Source organism: Lathamus discolor, chromosome 9, assembly GCF_037157495.1.
Source record: "Lathamus discolor isolate bLatDis1 chromosome 9, bLatDis1.hap1, whole genome shotgun sequence".
Lineage (NCBI taxonomy): Eukaryota > Metazoa > Chordata > Aves > Psittaciformes > Psittacidae > Lathamus > Lathamus discolor.
Genome location: NC_088892.1, coordinates 4,013,768 through 4,038,137, shown reverse-complemented (window position 1 = coordinate 4,038,137; position 24,370 = coordinate 4,013,768). Strand labels below are relative to the sequence as shown.

Below are 24,370 nucleotides of genomic sequence, written 5' to 3'. Positions count from 1 at the left end.
CATGTCAGGGCGCTTCTGACAGCAAGACTTTGCTCCCAGCTGGTTGCAGGCTTACCTGGAGCTTTACTGTAGGCTGGTGGCTGACCTGGGCTTAGCACCAAGTGATGGAGAGGCGGATTTGGGGAAGACTGAGAACCAACTGATTTTGCAAGGAGCAAAAACTGGGGTAGAATGATCCCTGTGTAGATAAACTGTGGGGCAACACCAGTGAGTTCTGGAGCGAAGATCAAGTCACAGGCAAAAAGGCTGAATGCTAGAGAGGAGGGTGGTGGGAAGAAACCAAGGAAAACTGGAGGAAGAAGAGTGTGAAAACTTGCTAGAGCCAGCCTCGGAAAACATGACCGATGAAGTGTGAAGGGTAGCTAGGATGCCCAAAAGAGACAGAGGATATAACCCTGATTATCACATCCATGGGACTAATTTTGTGTTAATAACAAGAACAAGACAGGCAGAGGAAAGGAAATCAGGGTGTAAATGATGTGATGTGCCACAGGTAATACAAAGATAACCTCTCCCTAATGTGGCACTGCACGCAGCAGTTTCTGTGACTTGGTTCAGGGTGCTTGTTTTGATGTTTCCTTGTTAAGAAGAGGAAGTTTGATGTAACTTGACATCCCCTGGATATATCAGGTCTGTGATCTTTGCTTGCACTTAACACTTCTCTCTTCAAAGGAAAACCAGATCCTTCACCCTTTTCCTTACAGGAAGCTGACCAAAAGGCAGTGCGAGGGATGGATCAGTGCTGGAGAGCACGAGATGAACAATCTTGGCATTCTGGATGTGCCATGTCTGTGTTGCTCCCCTAACACAACACCAATTCACCTCCGGAATCTTCTGCAGACCCTCACCTGCACCGGCAGAAGACTCTCAATTACTCACACCAGAAGCAAGTTTTCTGGGTGTACAACTGATTTTGCAAGGGGTGAGATGTTTGGGGAGGAGGACAGGAACAGGACACTGATCTGAGATGTCATGACTGGAACACGGCTGCAAGGAGAAAGACTCCTTGCGGCCCAAGGAAAGCCAGCAGCTTGACAGGGAGTAAACAACAACAGCAGGCTTCTTTTTGGATAATACACTTGGAGCGGATATACCGCTAAGCATATCCCACACTCCCGATCTATTTTCTCATTAGGGCAACAGGAGCATTGTGTCCAGTCCTTCGCAGTCTCAGCCCACATCATCCAGCCTAACCTCACCAAGTCTCCCTGCCACTATTGAAAGAGAAGTCCCCGAGGATGGGACCTGCACATTCCTGCTGCCCACCACCAAATCTTCTCTCTCGCAGCACATCTGCCCTTGTGTAGAAGGGGAACACAACGGCCAAGGCCACCCACTCCCAGGGCCTCACTCTTAGGCTTTTGAAACTCTTTTCAGAATACTGGGACCTACAGGTTTCGCCTGATGTGGTTTTATTAAACAGGGTTTCCAGATGAGCTCAGGGCAAGCTCGTGAGAGCAGAGGGTTATCCAAGTCCCATATGGCACCAGCACACCGTCTCCTTCTGTGCCTGACCCTCTGCCTTGAAATATACATCTCTGTATATTTGTACATTTATGTCTGTGTATTTGTATAGATATAGATGAAAGAAATAAAAAGAACTTCCACTGCTTTCATGTGAAGGCAGAAAACCCCCTTCTCAGCCCTTTCCTGTCAAGGGGTTTCACTTTGGTACAATTAAATCTGAATTAATAAAGACACTGATGTTTTCAATGGGAGAAACACATCAGTACGACCTTGGTCTTCCTCAGTTACTAAACCAGATCTAGCAGAATGACACAGACCCTTGTGCAGTGTCAAGGCCATGATGTACAGTGGGCAAAGGAGAGACCAGGAAAAAAAGAAGTCACACAGTAAAACCCAGCTGGATCACAGCCTTTAGTGTATAAACCCATATAAACCCACCTCCAGCAGCCCATCCAGGCAACTCCTGCTCTGCCATGGCAAGGGGCTTGCTGGTGAAAAATGAACTGTAAGATCCTACTTAGTGCAAATCTTAGACAAAAAGAAGTGACCAAAGGAGTCCTCCAGGCAAAAGAATGGGGAAAAATATGATATTCTTCAACTCCGAACTACAAGATTTTCATCAGTTTTCTGAGGTGGCACCACAGTAACTTCCCAGCCACAAAATCCAACAAAATAATACTTGTTTGATCACATACAAATGAATTAAGAACTCCTCACCAACATCAGGGCATTTCGGTATGAATGTATCCAGAACACACGGACTTTGAAAGGCCTAGAAACATCCTTGAGCTTCATGTACTGCCTGAAACTGCATCCTTATGGTGAAGAGTTGAAAGGAAAATAAAACACAGGCTCTCTTCAGTCTTCCATGTTCAAATGCTGCTGTGAAAAACAAGGCCCTCAAGCACAATTTTAGATTTATGGTAAAAAAGTTGCCTAATTTTTGTAAGTCCCGAGTACTCCTCTGCCCAGGGAAGACGGAGAAACTCCCGGAGCTCTGAAACCGCCCAGAAATACAATCACACAGTTAGCGTGTTTTCTAGATGCTCATGCCTGAAAAATGATGCCTTTTCCTTGTTTGATAAACCAGAATGCAGAACCCTGTGTGTCATCTTTTAAGCTATATAAATAAACATAGGAACAAAGGGAATTCCTAGCTCACATCCAGAAGAGATGGTGTCAGACATCCCAACCCCACACACGATTTCAGTGCCTGGGGAGTCCCATCTTGCACCTCAAAGCATTTCCAAGCCTGGAGTTTCATTTAGGTCTGCGGTGCTTTGTGTTGTTTTCTCAGGGGTGCAGCATTTTCCATGCTCTTTCTGGCAGTAATATTTTTTACATTGCCCATTTCAGCTTTTATGGAGCCAAAAGGCAAATTTACAGCTGCGAAATTTCTCTCTCATTCCAGCTTTGATGTCTGCAGGCCTATAGCCATAAAAATGTATATCTGCTTAACTTGCGTCAACTTCAAATCCCTGCTAATGAAATCCCTGGGAAATGGCATGTTCCTGGGTGGATTTGCAGCTGCTGCACCAGTTCAGGCACCTTGTGGCCACTGAGACCCTTCCCTGTGCTTTATCCAAGGCTCACTGTGAGCTCCCCAGGCTGGGCAGCCATGACCCTTCTTGCTCCCTTCTTCAGCACCATTAATCTTGAGGTCTTTTATATGGTAGCCAAGCCCCAACACATACCTTTCCTAGGGCATCTGGGAGGTGGGGAGATGGCTCATGCTTATGGTACCTCTCTTCTTGGAAAGGCAGTGACCGAGGACAGGGATGCTTGGGGACTGTGAGATCATGAGAGGCCTGAAAACCTGCAGAGCATGGGTGAGGGATGTGTGTCTCTGGTGACAAGACACAGGGGCATCAAAAGGAATTTTCAAGAACAAATAGCATCTCCAGCGTGCAGCACGGCCCTACAGCAGTCACTGCCACAGGACAGGGGATACCAGGGTCTTAAAATGCAGCTGTGCCAATTCAACAGTTGAACATCAACCCAGAGCTGTTACATAAAGAGATACCGGCAAATCCCTTGCAATTGACTCAGAAATCCCATTAATGCATGCTGATGTATGGATATTTCAGGAGCAGCATTGCTGTATGCTTGCCCTGCTTTCACAGGGCTTCCCTAAACCTCTGCCGCAGCATGTCCCACACCTGATCCCAGCCACACCACGGTGTTATTTCCTGTGGGCTCAGCAAGCACCTTCAGCTCTCACCCTTTGCCTGTGTTACCTGTACCAAGCCAGGAACTCAAACCTTCAATCTCCAACAGTAGTTCTATTTTGAAAGGCTTCATATTAAGCAGCGACCACGTACCCAGTGTGGCAGAGATGCCAGCAAGTGCTGTCTCATCGCTGCAGCAGGAGACTGATAGGAATGAGCAATGGCAGCGGGCTTGCTGGGACCTGTGCTGCCAGCAGTGCTCCCAAAGGACAAAGCAAACCCAAACACGTTCCATGAGGAGCTTGGGGCTGTATTCTGAGAGTATTTAACAGCTCAAGACTCTTGCAGGACTCTAATACGTAGTTTCTAGAACTCAGCTGAGGCCCAGAGCTGCTCACATTTGGGCAGTTCAGAACACACCCATGAGGAACCACTACTGAAAGTACATTTAAAGCAAGTGGGATGGGGTGGTGCAGACCTTAGGAAATGGTTGAGCTGGATTTAATTGCCTGCAGCAATCTGCTAACCTGAGACATCTGAGTGCTATTCTAGAGATAGCCTCTGCTGTGTGCCTTTCTGTGTCTGTGGGGCTAAGCATGGTCCCCTCTATGCAGGTAACAGGCCCCTCATTTCTGTTAGCTGGCCATCATGCTTCTACATTAGAGTTCATGTTCACGTTTTGTCCTGGAAACCATCTTGGCTTTGCCTGATTTTTACCTGTTGGCAGTACCAGAACATGGTACTCCCTGAAAATCAAAACACTGGGCTGGAAAACACCAGGACAAATGGATTTTAGAACAAAGAACCCCACCGTCATTGATTTGCATCAACATAGAATCATAGAATAGTTAGGGTTGGAAAGGACCTCAAGATCACCCAGTTCCAACCCAGCTGCCATGGTCAGAGACACCTCACACTAAACCATCCCACCCAAGGCTCTGTCCAACCTGGCCTTGAACACCGCCAGGGATGGAGCACTCACAGCCTCCCTGGGCAGCCCATTCCAGTGCCTCAGCACCCTAACAGGAAAGAATTTCCTCCTTATGTCCAATCTAAACTTCCCCTGTTTCAGTTTGAACCCGTTACCCCTTGTCCTGTCACTACAGTCCCTGACGAAGAGTCCCTCCCCAGCATCCCTATAGGCCCCCTTCAGATACTGGAAGGCTGCTATGAGGTCCCCACGCAGCCTTCTCTTCTCCAGGCTGAACAGCCCCAACTTCCTCAGCCTGTCTTCATACGGGAGGTGCTCCAGTCCCCTGATCATCCTCGTGGCCTCCTCTGGACTTGTTCCAGCAGTTCCATGTCCTTTTTATGTTGAGGACACCAGAACATCCCACTCATCCTCTCCTCACCCAGCCCTTCATGCAGTTACACACCAGGCACCCACTCCCCAGCCGTGCTCTCCCCCCCTGCACCCACCACTCTCCTGGTTTTACAGCAGAGCCGGTGCCTCCCCTTGCATTTGCCTTCTGCACCAATCTGCTCTTTAAAAAAATGCCTTCTATCACTGTCCAATTTCATCCCTTTCTTGTGCTTTCTTTTCGTCTTCTTTACAAACTGTGAGTTTTCAGCTCGGGGTAGGAATGGCCAAAGTGTAACTTTGGAGTTTTATTACATGGCCTTTTGCAGCCTGGCATGCAGCATTCAATTTGGAGCGGAGTGTCCTAGCTCTGTCGCATGCCGAGATCTGTTGTCCAGATGAATTAATTCCAGATTATATGTGGGTGTGGACTTCAGCTGGGCAAAATCTGGATACCCTGGTTTAGTCATTATTCTCTGATGAATCTCTTGGTGACAGTCTTTGCCCCTATTGTTCTGAGGTGAGCCCCATGGCAAGAAATGTGAAGGCAAGAAACAAAAGAATATAAAGAAAGGTTACGAAATCAGATTCAGTAGGGCAGGGTTATTGTCCCTCCATTCCGCCTCTTCTGGCCTCCATTTGAAATTGGATTTTGCAGGCAAAAAGCACCCGTAGGACAGACAGACAGAGCGGGTTTGAAGGGCAGGTTCTGGTGGGGAGCCGGCACCCGAGCCAAGCCACCGCATCACCCCAGCCAGCGAGCACCACACTGGGACCTGCACGGCCCCAGTTAAACCACAGAGAAAGGGAGGAGGAAGTTATCATCAATTCTTAACATTTTATTTCTTTACTGGGTTAAACAAGGAGCGGAGAAAACCTCTGCCCCAAAATACAACAGAACTGAAAGCATTACAGGTACAGAGACTATTGAACACAGAGAATAGTAGGATAATATTTTTAATACAACTGAATTATAGCATGGGTTTTGTGTTTTTGTTTGGGTTTTTTTTTTGTTTTTTGTCAAACCATTTTGGAAAAGAAATGTAATAGGAACTAGTGCAAAAAAGTTCTAAACATGAAGCACAGTGTATAAAATGGCATAAGAAAACTGTCCCCTCGAGGACACAGTCACTTTCTTATGACAGAGGGGAGAAAGAGAAACAGAAGGGGGGTGGGAACAGAGAGGGAGGGTTCGGGAGGCAGAGGAAGAAAGCTGGAAAGAAAGAGAAACCGGGCAGGGGGATTAGAAAGAATATTTTGACTTCAGCAGTATGGTTTGTTTTTTGTTTTGTTTTCACCTCGCCACCACGTTCTGTAAAAGGACCCTTTTTGTCTTGTAGGTCTGAGCTCTGTAACCACCGACATGTCACAAGCACTTGAGAAGGGTTCGGTCACGAGCAGCCTGGTCCCCTACAGGCAAAGCTGCCCCGGCGGGGTGGGGCTCTGGTCCCTGCCGAGGTCCCCCCCATGGCAGAGGGGCAGAGAGACCTCGCCGCGGCTGCCAGGAGCAGCATCTCCCGTGCTCGGAGTGGAGAAGGGCAAGAGGGCAAGGACACTTTCTCTGGGGGTTCTTCAGAACTCTCCCTCACACCGGTTCCTGTTGAACCGCGGCTTTTCCTGCTTCGTGCCGTTCCGGCCCGTTGAGTTCCTTCCAAATTTAAACTCCCATGAGCACACGGGAGCATCACCAGGTCTGAAGGCATCCCAGAACTGTGATGTCCGAATGTATTGGAGGCTGGAAGATTCACTCTGCATTCGTTTGGGTTTGGGAAAGAAAACAGAGGTTGGTTAGAGGGATGGCTGGGGTCTCCTTCCACTGGCTGAGCTCCTAGAGAAGAGAGGATGCTTCCTCCTGGGTAGCAGCATCTCAGCAACAGTTCCCTGGGAGGAATGCGCCCATGCAGCTCCCAAGGTGTGTAATCCTGGACTGAAACCACCCTGGTAAGAACAGCAGTTCTCCAGCCTGCTTTTTCCATGGAACCACTCAGCCTACTGCCCCCAAGAAATTGGCTGGATGCTATTTTAAGTCAAACTGGTTGGAATTCTTTACAAATTGCTATTCTCTCTGAATCCACTGCCACCAGTTCCAACTGTGTGAGCAGAAAAAGTGTGACTGATTTTTTTTTTTTTGTTCCACTTTTCTTTGAAAATGAAAGGTTTTGTGGGAAAGGGCTGTTCTTGATCCATTTCTCAATTTGAAAAAAAAAAAAAGGTCATAATAATCAATATAGCTTGTTTTGACAAGTTTCAGAATAAAAAAACCAACCAAACCAACAACTGTCTGGCTTGAAATATCTTTTTGTTTTGCAACTCAAGCACGCACAGCTCCCAAACACATTTTAAAATGGTAAAACCACCCCCAAATTTCATAAGCCAAACCTAGTCTTTCCTTCTTTTGAGTTTCAGTTTACAACAAGTGAAGCTGTTGACTTTCTGGGCTGAAAATGGAGCATCATAAAACACTAACAAGCCTGGAAACCATGCCTGACTTTGTTTCCAACAAAAGTACTAGATCTGCAGTGTAGGAAAGGAAGCTGGAGGAATGGTGTTCATGGGTGCAGCCCATCTCCTGCCCATGAACACCCCATCCTGTGAGCAGAGGCCGAGAGCTTTGATAAAACCCCAATAACTTTTAAAGGGAATTATTTATGATTTTCTTTTCTAGGATCCTGATTTGAAAATGATTTATTCTTCGCATATGGCCATAGCATCTTCTTTGCTCCCTTCATCCCAGTTGAGGAGAACTGAAGGTCTCTTTAGAACCTGCCCTGGTGGAGCTGATGCCTGTGGCCTCTCCCACATGCAGGGAGTCCTGGTCTTGGAAAACTTGGTTTTGGGAGGATGCTCTTCTCCACTCAGCCATGGGGAGCATGGTCTGGGCTGGCTTTGTTGTTTGAGGTGAAGCCTGGAGCTGCAGGAATGGTGTAAACCACTTGATTTTCAGGAGTCAGGGTCTGGCACTCAGGACAAGCAGAGCAGGCTCTCCCTATCCCTCCCCATGCAGCAAGGCACAGGATGGGGAGCAGTCACCCAAAGAGCCATATGGACCAAGAACACCCAAAATCAGCGGCTGAAAACCTCCGCTCCTGAAATAAAACTAAACGATGCCTAGACATGTGTACCCTCAGCCTGAGCTGCTGTGATCCAGGAGCTGTGAACAGGCTTCTTTGGGCACAGAAGGGATGATGGAAGGGTTCGTAATGCAGGTACCGCTCTCACCCCCCCAGGATGCTCAAGAGCTGGCTTTGTTTGATGGGGAAGATCAGACGGTTACTAACGTCCTGCCTAAACATTAGACACTGCCCTTCCTAACCTTTCAACTGCAATTTAAGAGATTTATTCCCCTGCGGATGGGAAGCCATAGGGCAGCTTGGAAAGTCTATAAACAAAATTGTCTGCCACATTGCATAGATTTTAACAGGGATTTTCGCAGAACCCGAGCACGTTTCTGTCCTGGTTTTGTCTCTGCCCATTTCTATAGGCATTCCTTTCTGGGGTGGCAGGGAGGTATCCTATGATAATTCATCACAAGCTACTGCCTGACTTTTTGCAGCAGAGACTTCAATAGGCCCTGCTCTGCACTGTGAATCACCTACCTCCCTGTGAACGTGGCACAGGGAGACTGCGCCAGCCAGATGGGAGCTGCAGAGCTCACTCGGCCATGGGAAGCTCCATCGTACCACTGAGGAGGATCCTGTTCCAGAAGCAGCAGATATCAGGGATTTTCTTTTGGCTTTTTTTTCTAAACCGTCTCCCAGCATCGCCTGCAGTCCTGAGTGGCAGTGAATGAACTGCCCTGACATCTCCTATTGAAGCAAAGCAAAATGTGTTGAACAAAAACCATTTCAAGATGTTTTCTGAGTGTTGCCAAGTTACTCAACATGTTCTGCTTTAGTTGTCAGATGCTTTCAAAGCGATTTCCCTAACTCAGAGCACGAATGGTGAGGGCTCTCCCTGGGAATCTTTTGCCTGGGGCTACCATGGATCTGTATTTTCATAAGAAAAAGGCTCAAGGAATGATTAATCTTCACCAGAGGAAGCAGGCCCTTTCTTTGCGATTTTTCTTCAGTTATTTTTAATTAATTTGTACAACTGGCAGTGACATTAAAGTGCAAAACCCAGGACTAACGCTCCAGCCGGGCAGGACCCAACTCCTTTTCCTCCTGCACCCCTGCTTGCACTGTCCTTGCACCCAGACCCTGTTGGGATAGCATCGCACCTCAGGAAAGACAAAGTTTCTTGCCAGGGATGGCAGAGAGGAATCACTGCTTTCCAGTAGGCTTCTGCTTCAAGCAAAGAGTCTATCCACAGAAGGAAAGGTTGAATTTTACACACTAATCCCAATGCACAGTGCCTTCCCTCGGGAGAAGAAATAAGATTACTGAATGAAAAGGAGAAAGCACCTTGGTTTTAAATTCCTGGTAGGATAAATCCATGTAGACCTGGTGTTTTCCAAGGTGGCTGCAGGAGAGTGGCTCTGCAAAGGGCTCCTGGGCAAAGTGGGAGCTCAAGTTGAAGCGTACCTACACACATGGGCAGAGAAACCCTTTTGCTATGAGAGGCACATTCACTCTTTGTTATACTAAAACCAGTGTCAGCAGCGTTAACTGAGATGATGTTAACATGTTCTTTCTGGACTTTTCTCTTGTATAGCAAAGAGAAAACTAATATGGATGAAGGATTATTAAGGCTGTAATGTCAGACCAAAGAGAAGATTTTTATCCGACGGCCTTATAATGATGGACTGTGACATACACCGCTTCCAGCTGCTCTGTCCTGTTCTGTGAACAGCCGAGTCTGGATTCATTTAACGAGATTGGCAAAGTGTTGAATACAGCATATGGTGCCCTAAAACCACAAAACTTATTGACAGCAGCCCAGACTCGCTAAATAAAAGAACTCCTTCCAAAAGCCTTGGTCTGTGAAGACTCAGCACTTTCCTCCCAGTCACACTAGGTAAAAGCCCAGCCCTGCGCCTGCCAACGCAGCCCCGCACCCCGTGCGCTTCCCCTGCCCGTGGACCCCGCACGCTGGCCTCACGTGAACACCTCCAGGGAAGCCGCAGCCTGGGAAATGTGTGGATCTCCTCTGGCTACGGCAGAGCTGCTCCATGGAGCCTCACTGATGAGGGTGTCAGAGCTACACCTCCTCAGCAGTCACACTACAGGCCCCAGCTCGGAAATGGCTCAGCTTTCAGATTCAGTGGGATGTAGCACTGGCTCCCTGCCTCCTGAGGTGAAGCTCACCAGCTGAAGTTATGGAAGGTGAAGACATTTACCTAATGGATTTAGTGGAATGTGTCCATTACTTAAAACAAGGTGCTCCTGAGGTCCCTTCCAACCCAAACCATTCTGTGACTCTACATGATTATCACAGCTCCCAGGTTATTCCAGCAAAACCCTAGTTCCTGGAGATAACCTGGGCTATTTGACCTCACTCCCACCGCTCTCTGGACACCACCCATCACAAACCCTCAGTGCTACCAGAAGTCCCCCAAGCCCAGACTGACACCAACACCCTGGTCTGTGGCTCTGCTCACCAGCACGCAGAATAGCCTCGGAGCAAGCAGGAGGGCACAGACCCCTTGAGAACAGTCTTAGCCCTGGGCTCACATACACAGAGTGCAGCAGAGCGAGCCCACAGAACACCAGGCTGCCCGCCTGCATGCAGGCTGGGCACTGCTCAGTGTCACACCAGCAGACAATGAATAGGGCCAGTGACTCAGGGCCACTTGCTGACGCACCACACTGGGCTATTCTTCTCTCTCTAGATGAGTCGCTCAAAGATTGGATGCAGCCTATCTCCGAGAGAGGCGCCTGGAATTAGCTTAACTCTTGGCAGTACATGAAAAATCTAATTTCCTTAAGAGAGAACTGGATCCGGCTGTCTCTAGGCAGGAACAGGACTGTGCTCCCTCCCTTGGTCTGGCTGTATGCTTTTGCTAGTCATCAAAGCAGCTACACAACTCATTTCTTAGCAGCAGAGCAAAAGGAGGAGTCAGATCCCTATTTGCTGAACTGTTGCATGTCCACATTCTCAGATTGGTGTAAACTAGACTGAAAATAAATAGATGCTGTGAGGAATAGTCAAACACTAAAGAATCAGCCTCTCGTTTTCCGGCAGGAACAGCAAGGAGCTCAGGAAACACCCTGCATCTCCCATGAACACCACCTCTCCCAGCCTGATAACCAAGGGACGGTGGGTTCATGGGCTTTGTATCTGTGGGACTTTGGTAACAGGCAACTGATAATGAGTAAACATCACCCTAAAGCTCTGAGATTCAAGTCAAAGCAGAAATCAAACATTCAGCTGCTTCTCAGTGCCTCTTTGGTCTGCAAATAGGCTGGAAACATCAGGAAACCTGTCCTTCCCATGATATGCCCGGTACTTCCTTCTCCCAGCCGGGCAGGAAGTAGCTTTGCTCATGCGGCTCTGCTTGGTTTTGCTTCACCTCAGCAGACCAGGAACCACAAAACAGCTCTCAACTCTGTGATTTCTCAGACCCTCGCAGGGATCTGGGATCAGTTTGAGATGCAGCAGGACATTCCTCCTGCTTCATCCCTGCCTCCCAGCAGGGCTGCAGCTCTGCTCCCCATCAAGAGGCAGCCTAAAAACAGAGGGACCATCACATGTCCTTTGTAAGCAACGAGCAGGTTCACATCCACATTGCAACCAGGACATTTCATGCTAAAACATACCTTCCTCTCTCCCCTCACATACCCCTAGAATGAGCTTTGTCCCTGGTGCCTGGCCTGGAGGCACTGCACCATTCCCCATGCAACCACTCTGCAGTATTCATGCTGGGAACAGCTCCTGATGGGTGAGTGGAGAACTTCGGAATTTCTTAAGAAAGCAGGATCTGATTTCTGTTTGGGGCTGAATCCCTGGATACACTGAGCTCAGGTTAAAAGAAAGACAAGTAAATAAAATGAGGTTGCACCAGCCATCACCTTGCCCAGCTAAGTCCAGCTGGGCTCCTAGAAATCTTCTGGTCTGAGGGGGAATCCATGGATAGGCAGTATTCACAAAACCTCTCTTCCCAATTTGGGCTTTAATAGTTCCTCTTCTTTGTGTGGGAGACTCCCCCTACACGTCAAGTTTCTCCAGCTCTTTTGCCATCCAGTTGATGATGTGTGGCTGGGAAGCATGGAAGGATGTGTTCCAATGCCCTGCATCCAACTGTAACCATGCACAATCCCATTCCCTCACTTTGCCTGTGCACTGCTGGAGTCACATCTCCCTAACTCCTCTCAGAGACCAGCCACTCCAGTCAGGAAAGAAAGCAAAAAAGGTTAAACCAAATCATCAGGACACTTGGCAAAGTGGGATGTGGGAACGCTGGGGACGTCCCTCCTGCTCTGTGCCTTCTCCCTGCCTCTCCACCTCCTTGCACAGAGGAGTGGGAGAGGAAAGGCTGGAGGAGCAGGTTGGGAACATGAAACAAACCCCCGAGTAGTACCACAGTGTAATGTAATATCATCCCACTCCTGTCCCCCAAAATTCCATCAGCAAGGGGAACACCAGGCTGAGGACACTGCACCTCACAAGGATCGTTCTGCCTTGAGTTGGTGCTTCTCCCTGGGACAGGAGTGGGGGCCAACCAAGGCTGTGCCAGGAGGTGCTGCCTCCTGCATGCCTGGCCCTTATGGGGGGACTTACAGACCGAGGAGGAAAAGAAACGGGGGCTGAGCTGTCAAACCCTTGGCATCTCGCTGGCGGGTAAGGTGCGGGTGCCCAAGGCACTCGCGGCAGGCAGCTGGGAGATGCGTGGCAGTTCCACAGGGACACCTCATCCGAAGGGAGCCCTTCCCCTCCGCTCCCCCACCCCTGTGCCGTACCTTCCTGCGCCGGCTGCTACTGACCGAACCCTTCTCAAAGCCGAGTCCCGCAGCCCTGTGCGCATTAGAGACTCTTCATCACGGGGATGCCCCGCGGCGAGCAGCTCTTGGGGGTATGTGCAGGGGTGTGTGTGTGTGCGTCACCCCCAATCCCGTGCCTCCCATTGGAGGAATAGCATGTGCCCCCTTTCGTGGAAAAAGATCTGGCGTTCTTCTTAGAGGTCGGCTTTCCCCTCCGTGTCACTCGTCCCGCGCCACGCTCTCCTCCAGGGCAGGCAGGGCCTCCAGGCTGAGCCCTCCGCCGGCCGCCCCGCCACCGCTGTGCACGCTCGAGAAGGACACCATGGTGTGGAGAAGCATCAGGACCAGCACGCACAGTCTGATCCTGCTGCTGCTGAAGCGAGACCCTGCGGAGACCGGCAGCAAGGATGGGGAGTGGGGCTGGTGGTACTGGTGGTGGTGGTGGTGGTGGTAGAGGTGGTAGTGGTTCTGCCGCTGGTGATGGAGGTGGGGGTCGTGGCGGTGGAAATGGAGTGACTCTGATGCTGTGGATTTGGGGGATGTGTTGTCGTTGCTGTCTGGCGGGTGGTCGCAGGAGTCCCATTGTACCTCGCAGCACTTGGCCTCCTCGTCAGGCAGCTGGTTCTCCAGCAGCCCTGGGGGAAGGAAGCAGAGGAAAACGGTCAGTGGGACACTGGATGGGGCTGTGGATGGAGCCAGCCCCAGTTCCTGCCAGCCATGCACTAAGGGACAGGCAGAACCTGACAACTGGGACACCCAAAGACGCCTGAGACTGGCCCTCAGTGGGACTGTGAGCCTGCAGAGACTGGCAAGCAGAGACCGCAGCCCTGACGCATGTTCATCCCAGATGCTGCTTGTAGCAGTTTAATGTCCCAACCCTGCTTTAATCCCACTACCTTCATTCCCTTACATGCTTGCTTTAGGTTTCAGTTAGAGTTTGGGCTTTCATTTCCCACTCTAAGCTGTTGGGCAGCTGCTAGGTCTCCATTAACCACTTACACCTCAGCCCCAGACAGCCACGTTCTGGCAGTCAGGTACTGCTCATGTGCCTTCACACTGTACCTCCTCCCACTCTGCCCCAAAAAGCCTTCAAAATCTGGTGCATGGCTTGCAAGCATAATGGGACTCGTCAGCACCCAGCCCTGCCCCATCTTTCCCTGACCCCTTCGATGTGCAAGAGCCCAGCCCTACTCCCCGGATCTCCTTACCTGTACAGATGAAGCCAGGCAAACCTCCATAGATCAGCTCATCATTGTCCGGTAACACAAACGGGCACCTGGTCTGCACCTCCAGGCAGTATTGCTTGCATGGGATCCGGTGTCGGCACTGTTGTTGGGTCACGTTGAAATACTCGGAGCACAACCAGGCCTTGTAGACAGCCTAGGGGAAGTCACCAAGAGGGACATGTTACCTCCCTGGACAGCTGGGTAGCCAAAGCATTGCAGAGACAAGGGGTTAAATGTGTGTCAGTACATCAGGGCTGCTTACTGAACTCACCGAGCAATCAAAATAAACCACTGAAGTGCTGGGAGCACGGCACCCATCTAACAAACTAAATCTACCACAAAAGTAAAGCTTTTGTAGATTTCTCTACAGACAGGCACTGCCACACACCACAGTGACTCTGCCACGGCTGGTGGCCCAAGAGCTTGGTCCATCACATGGGAAAACTCAAGCACCGCTTATTGCCCATCCCAGACCATCTTCCTTCTTCACGAGACATCCCACCAGTCCCTCAGGGCAGGGTAGGGACCATTTATGCCTCCTCTAAAGCACTTTTGTCCCCATCAGCTCTGAACAAGGGACAAGGAACAGCAAGACAGACTGTGGGCTGACATTCATTGGGAATTTCCAAGGGTCTCTGCCTCCTGGAAAAGCTGCTGGCCAGAAGCAGGCAGGCACCGCCGGGATACAGCATACACAGCTGCTGCAGCCTCAGGCTCATCCCTCTTTGTCACCAAATAACATCTTCCCCACATTCCCCACCTATCGACCCGGTTCTGGGGTAGAGTCCCAGTTCATGGAAATCTGGAATTTTTCTCTGTGCCATTTCTTTTGACTCACATGGGCAGACCTTGGGGGGAACTCTTCATTTTACAGGCGCATTTTAACACTCGCATGGACTAAACAGTGGTTCAGATGCTCATGTGTGCTCCAGTTGCCTTTCCGCTGTTTGGAGCTGTGCTGAGCAACACTTCCAGAAGCAAAAGCAACCCAGGGGTTCACCTGCAGCTGCAAGGCTGTGACACAACCCCTGCCTCTCAGGCTGTCAGATCCACCACTACAGCCACTCATGAGCAGGGCAGAGAAAGTGGTTTCCATCTGCAGCTGACCAAGATGCACCAACCAGCTCTTCCCTTCCACCTTCTGTGTGTTCTTGCCCATTTCAACTAGCAGGATGGCTTCGGTTAAGGCCGTATCTCCTGCATCCCCCCCCCCTTATCTCCTGAGCATCAGGCACGGGTGGAAATTGTTTGTCTTCGCTTGCTTTAACAGGGAGGGAGATCTCCCATTGCTCCTGGTGAGCTGTCATTCCTCAGGCTGCAAGAAACCCGTGACACCTCTGGGAAGAGCAGCACCCTCCGTGGCACTTCCAGCTCATCTATGAATATATCTAGGCACTAGTGACAGAGTCAAGGCCATGCTAATGACCACATGCAACTTCCTTTGAAACCAACTAGAAAGGACTCCCCGTGATTCAAAGGGAATGAATTTTCCTCCTCAACGTGCTTGGAGAAAACCCCACGCTCCTCCTTCCAGCTGCATTTTTATTTTCTGGAGGCTTTAAAAACATCGCTTCTTTGTTTCCCCATGTTTTCCATAGATCCTTATCATCATTTGCTTGGACGATGGTAGTGTCTCAGGATTAAAGCTGGTTGGGAAATTCTTGGCATGTTATTTTATTTCCTTTTTTTTCTCCTTGGAAAATGCCAAATCATGAAAACCAGAATTTTCACGGAAGCATGTTAGTTTTGGTGAAACTTTCATCACAAGAAGTTTAATTGGGACCAGGACACAATATATGGAGCAAGCACTTCAGAGCAGTCAATAGCCCTGTGGTCAGGGCTTTCAGCTGGGATGTGGGAAATTCAGCTGCGCTCCTGCTTTTACTCCGTGGCTCGATGGACGTTAATTACTTAGACAAATTGGAACAGCTTCAAAGAAGGGACCGACTCGGCAATCAGAGAGTCAGGATACAACCGGGAAGGGGAGCTTCGAGTTCTGCATCTGCCCAAAATGAGTGCCCCAGGACCGAGAAAGAGCAAGAGCGGAGATGGGGAAACAGGGAGGACAAACACAGCCTGTGTCCCAGAGATGCCACAAGCCCCACCATAATGCATGTCCTTGCCACCAGCCTCCTCAGGGACAGCGTCAGGAGCAAGGGGAGAGTGGGGCAGTGAGGAGGAAACAGAAGGACCCAATACCTAAAGCTTTCCAACACCTAAAGGGGGCCTTACAAGAAACCTGGAGAGGGTGCGGATGGAAGCACCACACAGGACACACTGAGTGCCTCCCTCTAACTGAGCCCATTTTCCAGGCCCTCATCTGGCTTTGCGCTAAACATCTCCATCAATGGGACTTCCTCGCATTTCCCGAGGAGGTTGTTTTACCGCTGAAACCACTTATCTCGCTGCCTACAAGTTTTCCTTCATACTTGACCTACATTTTCCCATCCAAAAGTTCATTCCTTTCAATCATTCCATAAACCATCACTCTCCCTCCTCTCTGTTTACACATTTCTAATATTTGCAGATGTATCATGCTCCCCATTTAGTCATAACATAGGCAAGCTCAACTGATTTACTCTGTCATTTCCTGTGAGTTTCCCTCCCAGCCCTTCAATCATCCCCGACTCTCCCCCACACTGCTTCCTAGAACCTGCTCACATTCACAGCTCTCACCTGGGGACCCAAACAGCCTGCTGCCAAGGGATGCTACAGCCGGTTCCTTGGCAGAGGACCGTGGCTGTCACCTGCACTGTCCTAGCTCCAGCTTTGGGCTGCAGCAACCCGCTGTTTGGCCCCACAGGCGGAAGGAGCAGCCGGCACAGGAGACTCCTGAGAGCTTGGTAGAAAGGAGCTTGGGCTCATCCAGCTCTCCTGATTAAACACAGCTTGCACAAGCAGACGCGGTGCGCATCTGCATGTTTTCCCCCTAAAATGCTTCTGTTGACTCTTATCAGGGAAGGCTGGTAGAGGGTTGGAGGCTCAGACAAGGACATTCCATGAATTCAACGAATTTCACTGAGTGAAAGGCTGCAAGGAGCTGGCGATACCTCAGTCGCCAGAGAGGGCAAAGGAAGCACTCCCACCCAGAACCTGCACCCAGGCACCAGGATTTCCCTGGTGCCTTCCCTTTCCCCTTTCCTCTCCAGGGCACCCTCCTGCCCAGAGGGAAGTACTGGAGCCATTCAGCTGCCCAGGTCTCAGCTGGCCCTCACCTCACCAGGCTGTGGGTCCTCTGGGTGTTGCATTCCCACAGCTGTCCACCACAAAACTGCCCAGGTGTGCCCAAAAATACAGCAAAGACTTGCTGGAGCAATGGGGCTGGCAGCTGCCACACTCCACCGGGATGCAGGCAGATCTCTAAGAGACACCAGCATCCACTCATTGCATATCTGCAAAGATCAGCATTGCAGGCAAGAAGCAAACTCCGTGGGATGCTCCAGCCTCATGGCTTTGGCTTTTCAACAGCTTTCAGTGTCTCTGAGCTTACCCTATGCAACCTGCCTTCTCCTGCTGCTAGTAAGGACATGAAAGAATTCAGGACAGGAAGAAATTTATTCTGTTTAGATCAACGGGGAAAGCTTTCTCAGGAAGTGAGTTTGGTTGCAATCAGCGTTTCTTCCATTCTGTTTCTGCTTTTGGCTGATCTCCAGCCTGCCCAAGTAAATAGCAGTGACCTCAGCTCCAAATAGCTCTATCTTGGTGCCCTCTTCCTGCATTTTTAGCTCAGAGGACTGGCTAGATGATTCCAAGAAAGCACAACTAGGAAAGGGGCCAACTTCAGACACCCAATTTATATGCGAGGAGGAGGAGGACAGGCTACCTATCTGCATCTGAATTTTGCAGGTGTGCCCAAACACCCCATCATAAAAGGCATTAAAAAGAAACAGAATGAACTGGATTCCCAACAGCCAGCTAATTAAGCTACCTGCCTGCTCACACTCCCAGTGAGATCTGAAAGCAGCAGTCAGAGGGACAGCCTTTTCACAGACACTTATGTGCCAAATTGAGTTCTTCACTGCCTGCACTTCTCCCACTGCCTCCTGTCAGTACCAGTATAACATCCCTCATCAAATCACTTTTCCAGAGTTTTTCTGCGCAAAATAATGTACTCATTTTTTAAAGTAATTTGGCCATTTCAGTGCTGACCTACTTGCTGCTAGTATTTTGTAAGCACTGGCACTGCCTGTTGAACCACCCCAAATAAATGTGAGGAGCACCAAGGGATGCAGCAGGAATTAAGCATCCTTGAGATGCAACACCTTTGCAGAGGATGTGGTGCTTGGGACAGCCAGGATGCCCACCTGGACCACCAGCTGTAACTAAGCCAATGAGCTGCTGCTTTCCCATTACAGCAGGAATCAACACTTGGGAAGTTTCCTCCAGGAAAATCCCACTAACAGCACGGGTGTGGTGGACCAGCCGTAACGAATCCTTCTCCTTAATTAGAGGCAGCAACACCTGCTTCTCCAGAGGGGGATTTGCAGAGTGGAGAGGGATAATGAAGGCGGAGGGGGAAGTGGGAAGCCCTCCCCTACAAAATAACCTTGTTCAATACAGGAAAGGCAGGACCTGGTGCTCACCCTCTGCGAACCTCACACCTGGTCAAGGTGGGGAGTTCACCCACTCGCATGCCCGGGGCTACCATCCACACTGCATGAGGGGAGCAGAGCTGCTGCCCAGCAGTAATAAGCAGTTACACCAGGTGCAGCCAAAATTGGATGCTTTGAGAAAGGGAGCAGGGGTTTATAGCTTTGCAGAGCTGCCCAGGGCTGTATTTAATTGCAATAATACTGGGCTCTGCTGACTAATCTGAGGAAGCACTGGGGTCAGCTCTGGAAGGAGATCCCGGAGCGGGCTCGGGCTCGTGGCTGGGGTTTATGCTGGAAGCTGCTGGGCTTTGCTGTCACAATCCTCCTCCTCTTTGCTGCTGCTGAGGAAACAAGTGCTTGACGCGGTCGCAGCTGCACAGGGCTGGGGTGGTGCATAAATATCCCACAATCTCCTGCCAGCCCCACTGGGCTTGCTGCTCTCTTGGACCAGACCCCATCTGTGTCAGGGAATCTGCCTGAAACCTTCCACCCCAAACCACCAGCGAGCTCATGTTTTGCTCATCGGGATACCACATGCACCCAGCTACCAGTTTCCAGGTGGACTGGCAGGAGAAATACCTGCCTACCCCTGCCAGACCCCCCTCTCCAGCTGAGAACTGGTCCCTTCCCTCCCCTCCCGGAGCAGTTCCTGGGACTCACATTTCCATCATGGCCTGAGATGAGCATCTGGAGTGGCTGCGCCTCATTAATCTTGGACACAGGGAAATGAGTACTGCTAATGAGCCACTTGGGCATCTCTCCAAGCTCTGGCACATCAGGATGCAGCGCGGGAAGCAGGACACGCAGGGCAGGAGAGAAGAGCCCCCTTGGATGGCAGAGGATTAAGGGAATGCTAACGTCCACGGCCAGCCAGGAGGAGTTACAAACACAAGCTGCAATGTCCAATTACCGCTGTATTCAATTACTGCCGCCTGCAATTCTGACATTAACAATGTTGAGCTTTTAAAACAGCTTTTCTTTTTTTTCCCCCTTTTAAATTAGCTTTGTTATAAGCTGTTCTAACATCACATCTGTAACAGCTGGGGTTTTGGTCACTTCTTTGATGTTTCCAGAGCTGCGTTATCCCTGCCTTACCACATTCACATGCTCTGGTTGGGGTGGAAACCAACGGATCCCCAAACCCCAACAATTGTGCACGATTTTATTTTTTTGTACTGTTTTTACTCTTTTTTTACTCTAAACTTGATTTTGCTGGTGATGACAGTGCTGGAGCCGCAGATCCTCTGTTTCACAACCAGGGGAGGCAAGAGCTGGGGTGCCTCTGCCCATTGTACCCCAGCACCGTAGGGCATGGAGGAGAGTCAGCATCTGTGGCTCCAGGAATCATGATGGAGGCTGCCAGCAGGAATGGCGTGAGATGAGGACGGGTGCTCCGTGGGAAGGGGGCCAGCCAGAGGCAGGCGGCAGGGTGCTGGGAACGGCACCGGTGCAACCCCCAGCTGCTTGTTCCTCAGACACCACTGGGAACACCACACAGTGCTGCCGGACCAGCACCCCGCCTGCTGCCCATGCCGGGCTCCCCACCACTCTGCGCTCCCCCCTCTAGGGTTTATTTTCCCATTAGTTTTTCCCCAGCCATCCTATGCATGACCCTACTTTTCATCCCGGTTCATCACTCAAACAGGCTGTGCCAGGCTTCTCCTCAGGGACAGTTCCAGGAAGAGGAAACTCCTGTGTACTCCTCAGACAGTTTCCCACCCATGTCCTGAGACTGGATCCGCATCCCTTGACCTCATTGATGGAGTTGCTCCCAAATTACCCAGAAGCAACGTAAGTCAGAGCAACCTGCTCATAACACCTGAGCAACTTCATGAAGTAGCCCATCAATTTTACATTTTTATTTAAATCCCCAGTTCTTGGATTACAGACTATCTGAATGCCCCTTCTTCTGCACGGGGCGAAGGCCCCCCCAAATAAACCCCCCTCTGAGCTACTCTAAACAAGTCTAAGATGCACAATTCCCTAAGCACTCATCTATCAAAATGAAAACAGATTTAAAGCATGACCGCCATGCACCTTTGATACTCAAAGCCCAGGAAGCAACCCTATAGCACTAAAGCTCATAATATCTGATAGCTCGACACACACCTTGGGAACACATCAAGCAGGCAAAGGACAGAACGAACATCTCAACCTGCCTCTGCAAGCACGTGCACACCTTCAACACCCATGGCCATGCTGGGCCAGGGCAGGAGTTGTTGGCAGTGCCAGCTCCCAACCCACGGATGTTGTCACCACATTTACAGGCTCATTTCTTTGCTTATCAGCTCACAGCAATCAAGGGCTGCTGTGCACAGAGGCCAGGGAAAAGCCTGGTCTCATCCCAGCAGACGCAGCTCTCAGCTTGGAACAAATCCAGGAGGAATAGCCCGGAATTGCAGTTTGTACGGAAACGGGAAGCATCTCCTGGAATAGCAGGGCTGATGGCCTCGCTTCGGACACTGGACATGGCACGTGGCATCCCAGCATGGCTGTGTGGCTGCATCTATCTACTACACAGCAAGCAACAAAACCCATAATCACACCAATTAACATCACAGCTGGACTAATGAAAAGGCAGTGACCATTGCCAAGCCCCCTGCTTCCACAGCCAGTACCATGTGCCTGCATGTTATGGGTCCCCCCATTTCCCTGCACCCCCATGCACCCTCCAGCAAACACCCTGCACTGATTCTCACTGTACCTGGTGCAGGGGCTGATGCTGCATTCACAGCAGTGCAGGGGCAGATGTACCAGACCCTGGACCACAGGGCAGACATTGCAGTCTGCTCCTTGAAGCCCCTTCCCTCCCACCACATCTCCCACTTGACCACAGGGGCCACCGTGGCAAACCTGCACTGACCAACTGGGTCCCAGATGGGGTTTACCCCCATGGTCCAGCTGCCCACCTTGCAGCCACCTAGCCCTGCACAACCACTCCTGCAACCCCAGCCTGCTGCAGTAGGCTATTGATGCTCCGCTCAAAACATTACAATTCCCATGAAACAGTCTTTTTATTTAACTATAAATTGCACCCTGGGACAGACGCATCCTTCCTCCAAGGGAGGATGATGATGGGGTAGAAGCACTCTGTTCCCTGCTGCCCAGACCCCCAGCTCTCACACCAGTGTACACAATGTCAGCAGCGTGTTCAGTCCCCCTGGGTCTGTCCCCTCTATTTTCCCTGTGATTTCTTCTGACAGCGACTACCCATGCTTGGACAGTGTCTAGTACAATGCGGCCCCAGTCTTGGTGGGCTGCCTGCAGGCGCTGCTGTAAAACACCAGCATAGACAGTCTCTGTCCTGAGAAACGTCTGATGCACACAAGCCCGACAGCACAACGAGGGCAGAAAGGACCAGCACTCCCACGCTGAGCCCGCTGAGCGAGAGCGGCAACAGTAAATCCAGACTGCTGTTTTATGCTCTCCTTTCAAGAAGGGTTTTGGCTGGGGTTTAGAGAGAAGACCAGCTCTTTGGGAAGGCGAGGTCGGGCTGGGAACATGAAGGTATGCATGGGAAGGGAATGGTCACCAGGAGAGCTAGCCAGGAGACTGGGACAACCAACCAGGTGGCCAGGGAGTGCGCAGCTTCTGAGCATCTGGAGGGGCTTGTCCTACATCTCCCATGTGGCCGGGACCCAAAGGGGAAGGTGTCCAGGGCTGTGGGGAGGCCAGGCCATGCAAGCACTAAGCCCCCTCCCTGGAGCCCTGACCCTCTGGCTTGTGAGGGCTCCAGCATACCAAAACCAGACCAGCATTACCTGGCCCAGATATACCAAACCAGACGGGACCCTCCAGAGCCACCCCAGCATGGGTGCACCCAGCCTGTCCCCACTCTGCAGGTGGGCCACTGAGGAGAAGGAAGAGGGGACAGCTTGGTCACCCAGGTATTGCTTGCCGGGGTTGTGCCAAGCCCTCCCTCCCAAAGCCACTCCAGTTACTGTGCAGCCAGGGATGTATCTTCCCAGCCGCAGGAACAGGGAAGTCAGAGGAACATTAACCAGCTTCCTAAAAAGAACTGGTGCGTGTGCGTGTGCGTGTGTATTTCAGAGTGCCTCAGAAGGTATGAGGGCTGCTTACAACACAGTGATGCCTCTATGGTAGCTGCACTAGCCAGCACAGCTCTGGAAAGGTGCGTGACCATCACTCATCAGCTAGCCCCTGGTGAGGCTGCAGATAACCAGTGGGTTAGTTAGCAGCCTAGTCTGCTATTGGCCCAACTAGTTAGAAAGTCATTAAAGACCACTATAAAGTTGAAGATGAACACGACCAAGTTGGGACAGAGGGAAAGTCAGGTCCCTGCAATCTATTAGCATCGCTTGAGGAATTCACTCCCATTAGATATTGCCGCAGCTGGGAGCAGGATTCAAAAGTAGATTAAACATTTATTCAGATAATGGGAACATCCTGTTACATTAGATAGGATATAAAAAAATAAAGGCTAGACACTTCAGTGCCACAAGCCATATATTACCCACCAGCTGATGGGGACGAGGAAGAAGTTTCCCTGCAGAGCAAATACATCTACCTTCGAAGGAAGCAGTTGGGCTGGAGCATCATTTTCAGGAGGGTTTGAGTGCCCAGCCCAGGAGGGAGCTACACTGGGGCATCATGACAGCGCTGCCCTTGCAACCTATACACACGGAAGGGCCCAATCCTGCACCTTGCCAGAAGCCCTTTGTTCTCACACAAGTGCCTGAAAGGTGCACAGCATCCCACAAGGTCCGATTTTGTGTGAATGGGAACACAATGTGGTACAGGATCTAAGGGACACCCCGCAGCAGAAGGAAGTCTCTACCTTGCATGCCTCACAGAATGGGGTGCGCAGCAGGATCTGGCCCACTCCCTCATGCAGCATACAGGGGGAGACAGCCCAGCTTCCAGGCACCTTTCATGGTCAGGAGATGCAGTCTCCCAGGCTAGTGCTGCAAAAGCCTGCTACACTTAATTTGTTCATAGAGGTCTCTTTAATGCAGCAAAAGATGATCTCCTAGATGCTTATCACCACTTCTGATGGATACAAGGCAACTGAACATGGCTCATGTCAGACCTGAGAGCTGGAACCTCTCTTCTTATCTCCTGATGAACAGCACTGGCAGAAATCTTCCTCTCTCTTCCAGGTGGAACCTTAATGGACCCAGGAGGTGGGAAAACCTCAGGATAACTCCCAGTCTCCATGGTGAGCAGCAGGCAGATGCTCCTAGCTAGCATCACTCCTCAATCAGCAAGCCTCAAGGGATGCGCTCCTGTGGGGAAGCCCGGTCCTCACTGCTCTCCCCTGGAGCAAGCCCAGGCAGGGCTGGGGCTCTCCCCTCTGTAAAGCTGCCACACACAAACACAGCCACACTGCTCCATCCCCCTGCCAGCTCTGCCCGCAGGCTGCCTCCTCCTCCCAGGCCAGGAGCCAGGATCTAGGCAAGCCCCGGGGCTCCCTGGGCACTGCTGCCAGGCTTATGGAAACACAGCACACACAGCACACACAGCACACAGAGCCTCGGGGCTGCATGCCCAGCACCCACAGAGCAAATGGGTGCAGGAGGGAAGTCAGTGAATTGCAGGCAGGGTGCTGCAAGACCAGGGGGTGAGTAAAGGGGTCAGCTTCTTTGGTAACACTAGAACCCAGGGGCTTGACCTTCCAAAGCATGGCATGAAGACAAATTATCCCCCACAGAGTGGAAGTGCTTCCCCTGCATTTCCATGAGGAACAAGCGTCCAGAGAGATGCCTGTGCCTGGGGCTCACTGCTGCCCCAGGACCAT

General features: G+C 50.8%; 1 protein-coding gene across 3 annotated transcripts in view; it reads right to left on the bottom strand.

Moving 5' to 3' along the window:
• Positions 1 to 5,753: 5,753 nt before the first annotated feature.
• The window catches only part of NALF2 (NALCN channel auxiliary factor 2), a 28,680-nt gene continuing 10,063 nt past the window's right edge, over positions 5,754 to 24,370 (bottom strand). Inside the window, exons 2-5 of one of the 3 annotated variants that reach the window (XM_065689624.1) lie at positions 14,003 to 14,174; positions 12,774 to 13,429; positions 8,532 to 8,741; positions 5,754 to 6,684 (exon numbers count right to left, since the gene is read on the bottom strand). In XM_065689624.1, the coding sequence (XP_065545696.1) occupies positions 13,014 to 13,429; positions 14,003 to 14,174 (588 nt within the window). In that variant the 3' untranslated portion in view covers positions 5,754 to 6,684; positions 8,532 to 8,741; positions 12,774 to 13,013. Of the gene's footprint in view, positions 8,742 to 12,773; positions 13,430 to 14,002; positions 14,175 to 24,370 lie in introns of all 3 variants that reach the window. The other 2 variants (XM_065689622.1, XM_065689623.1) reach the window with 2 other exon arrangements.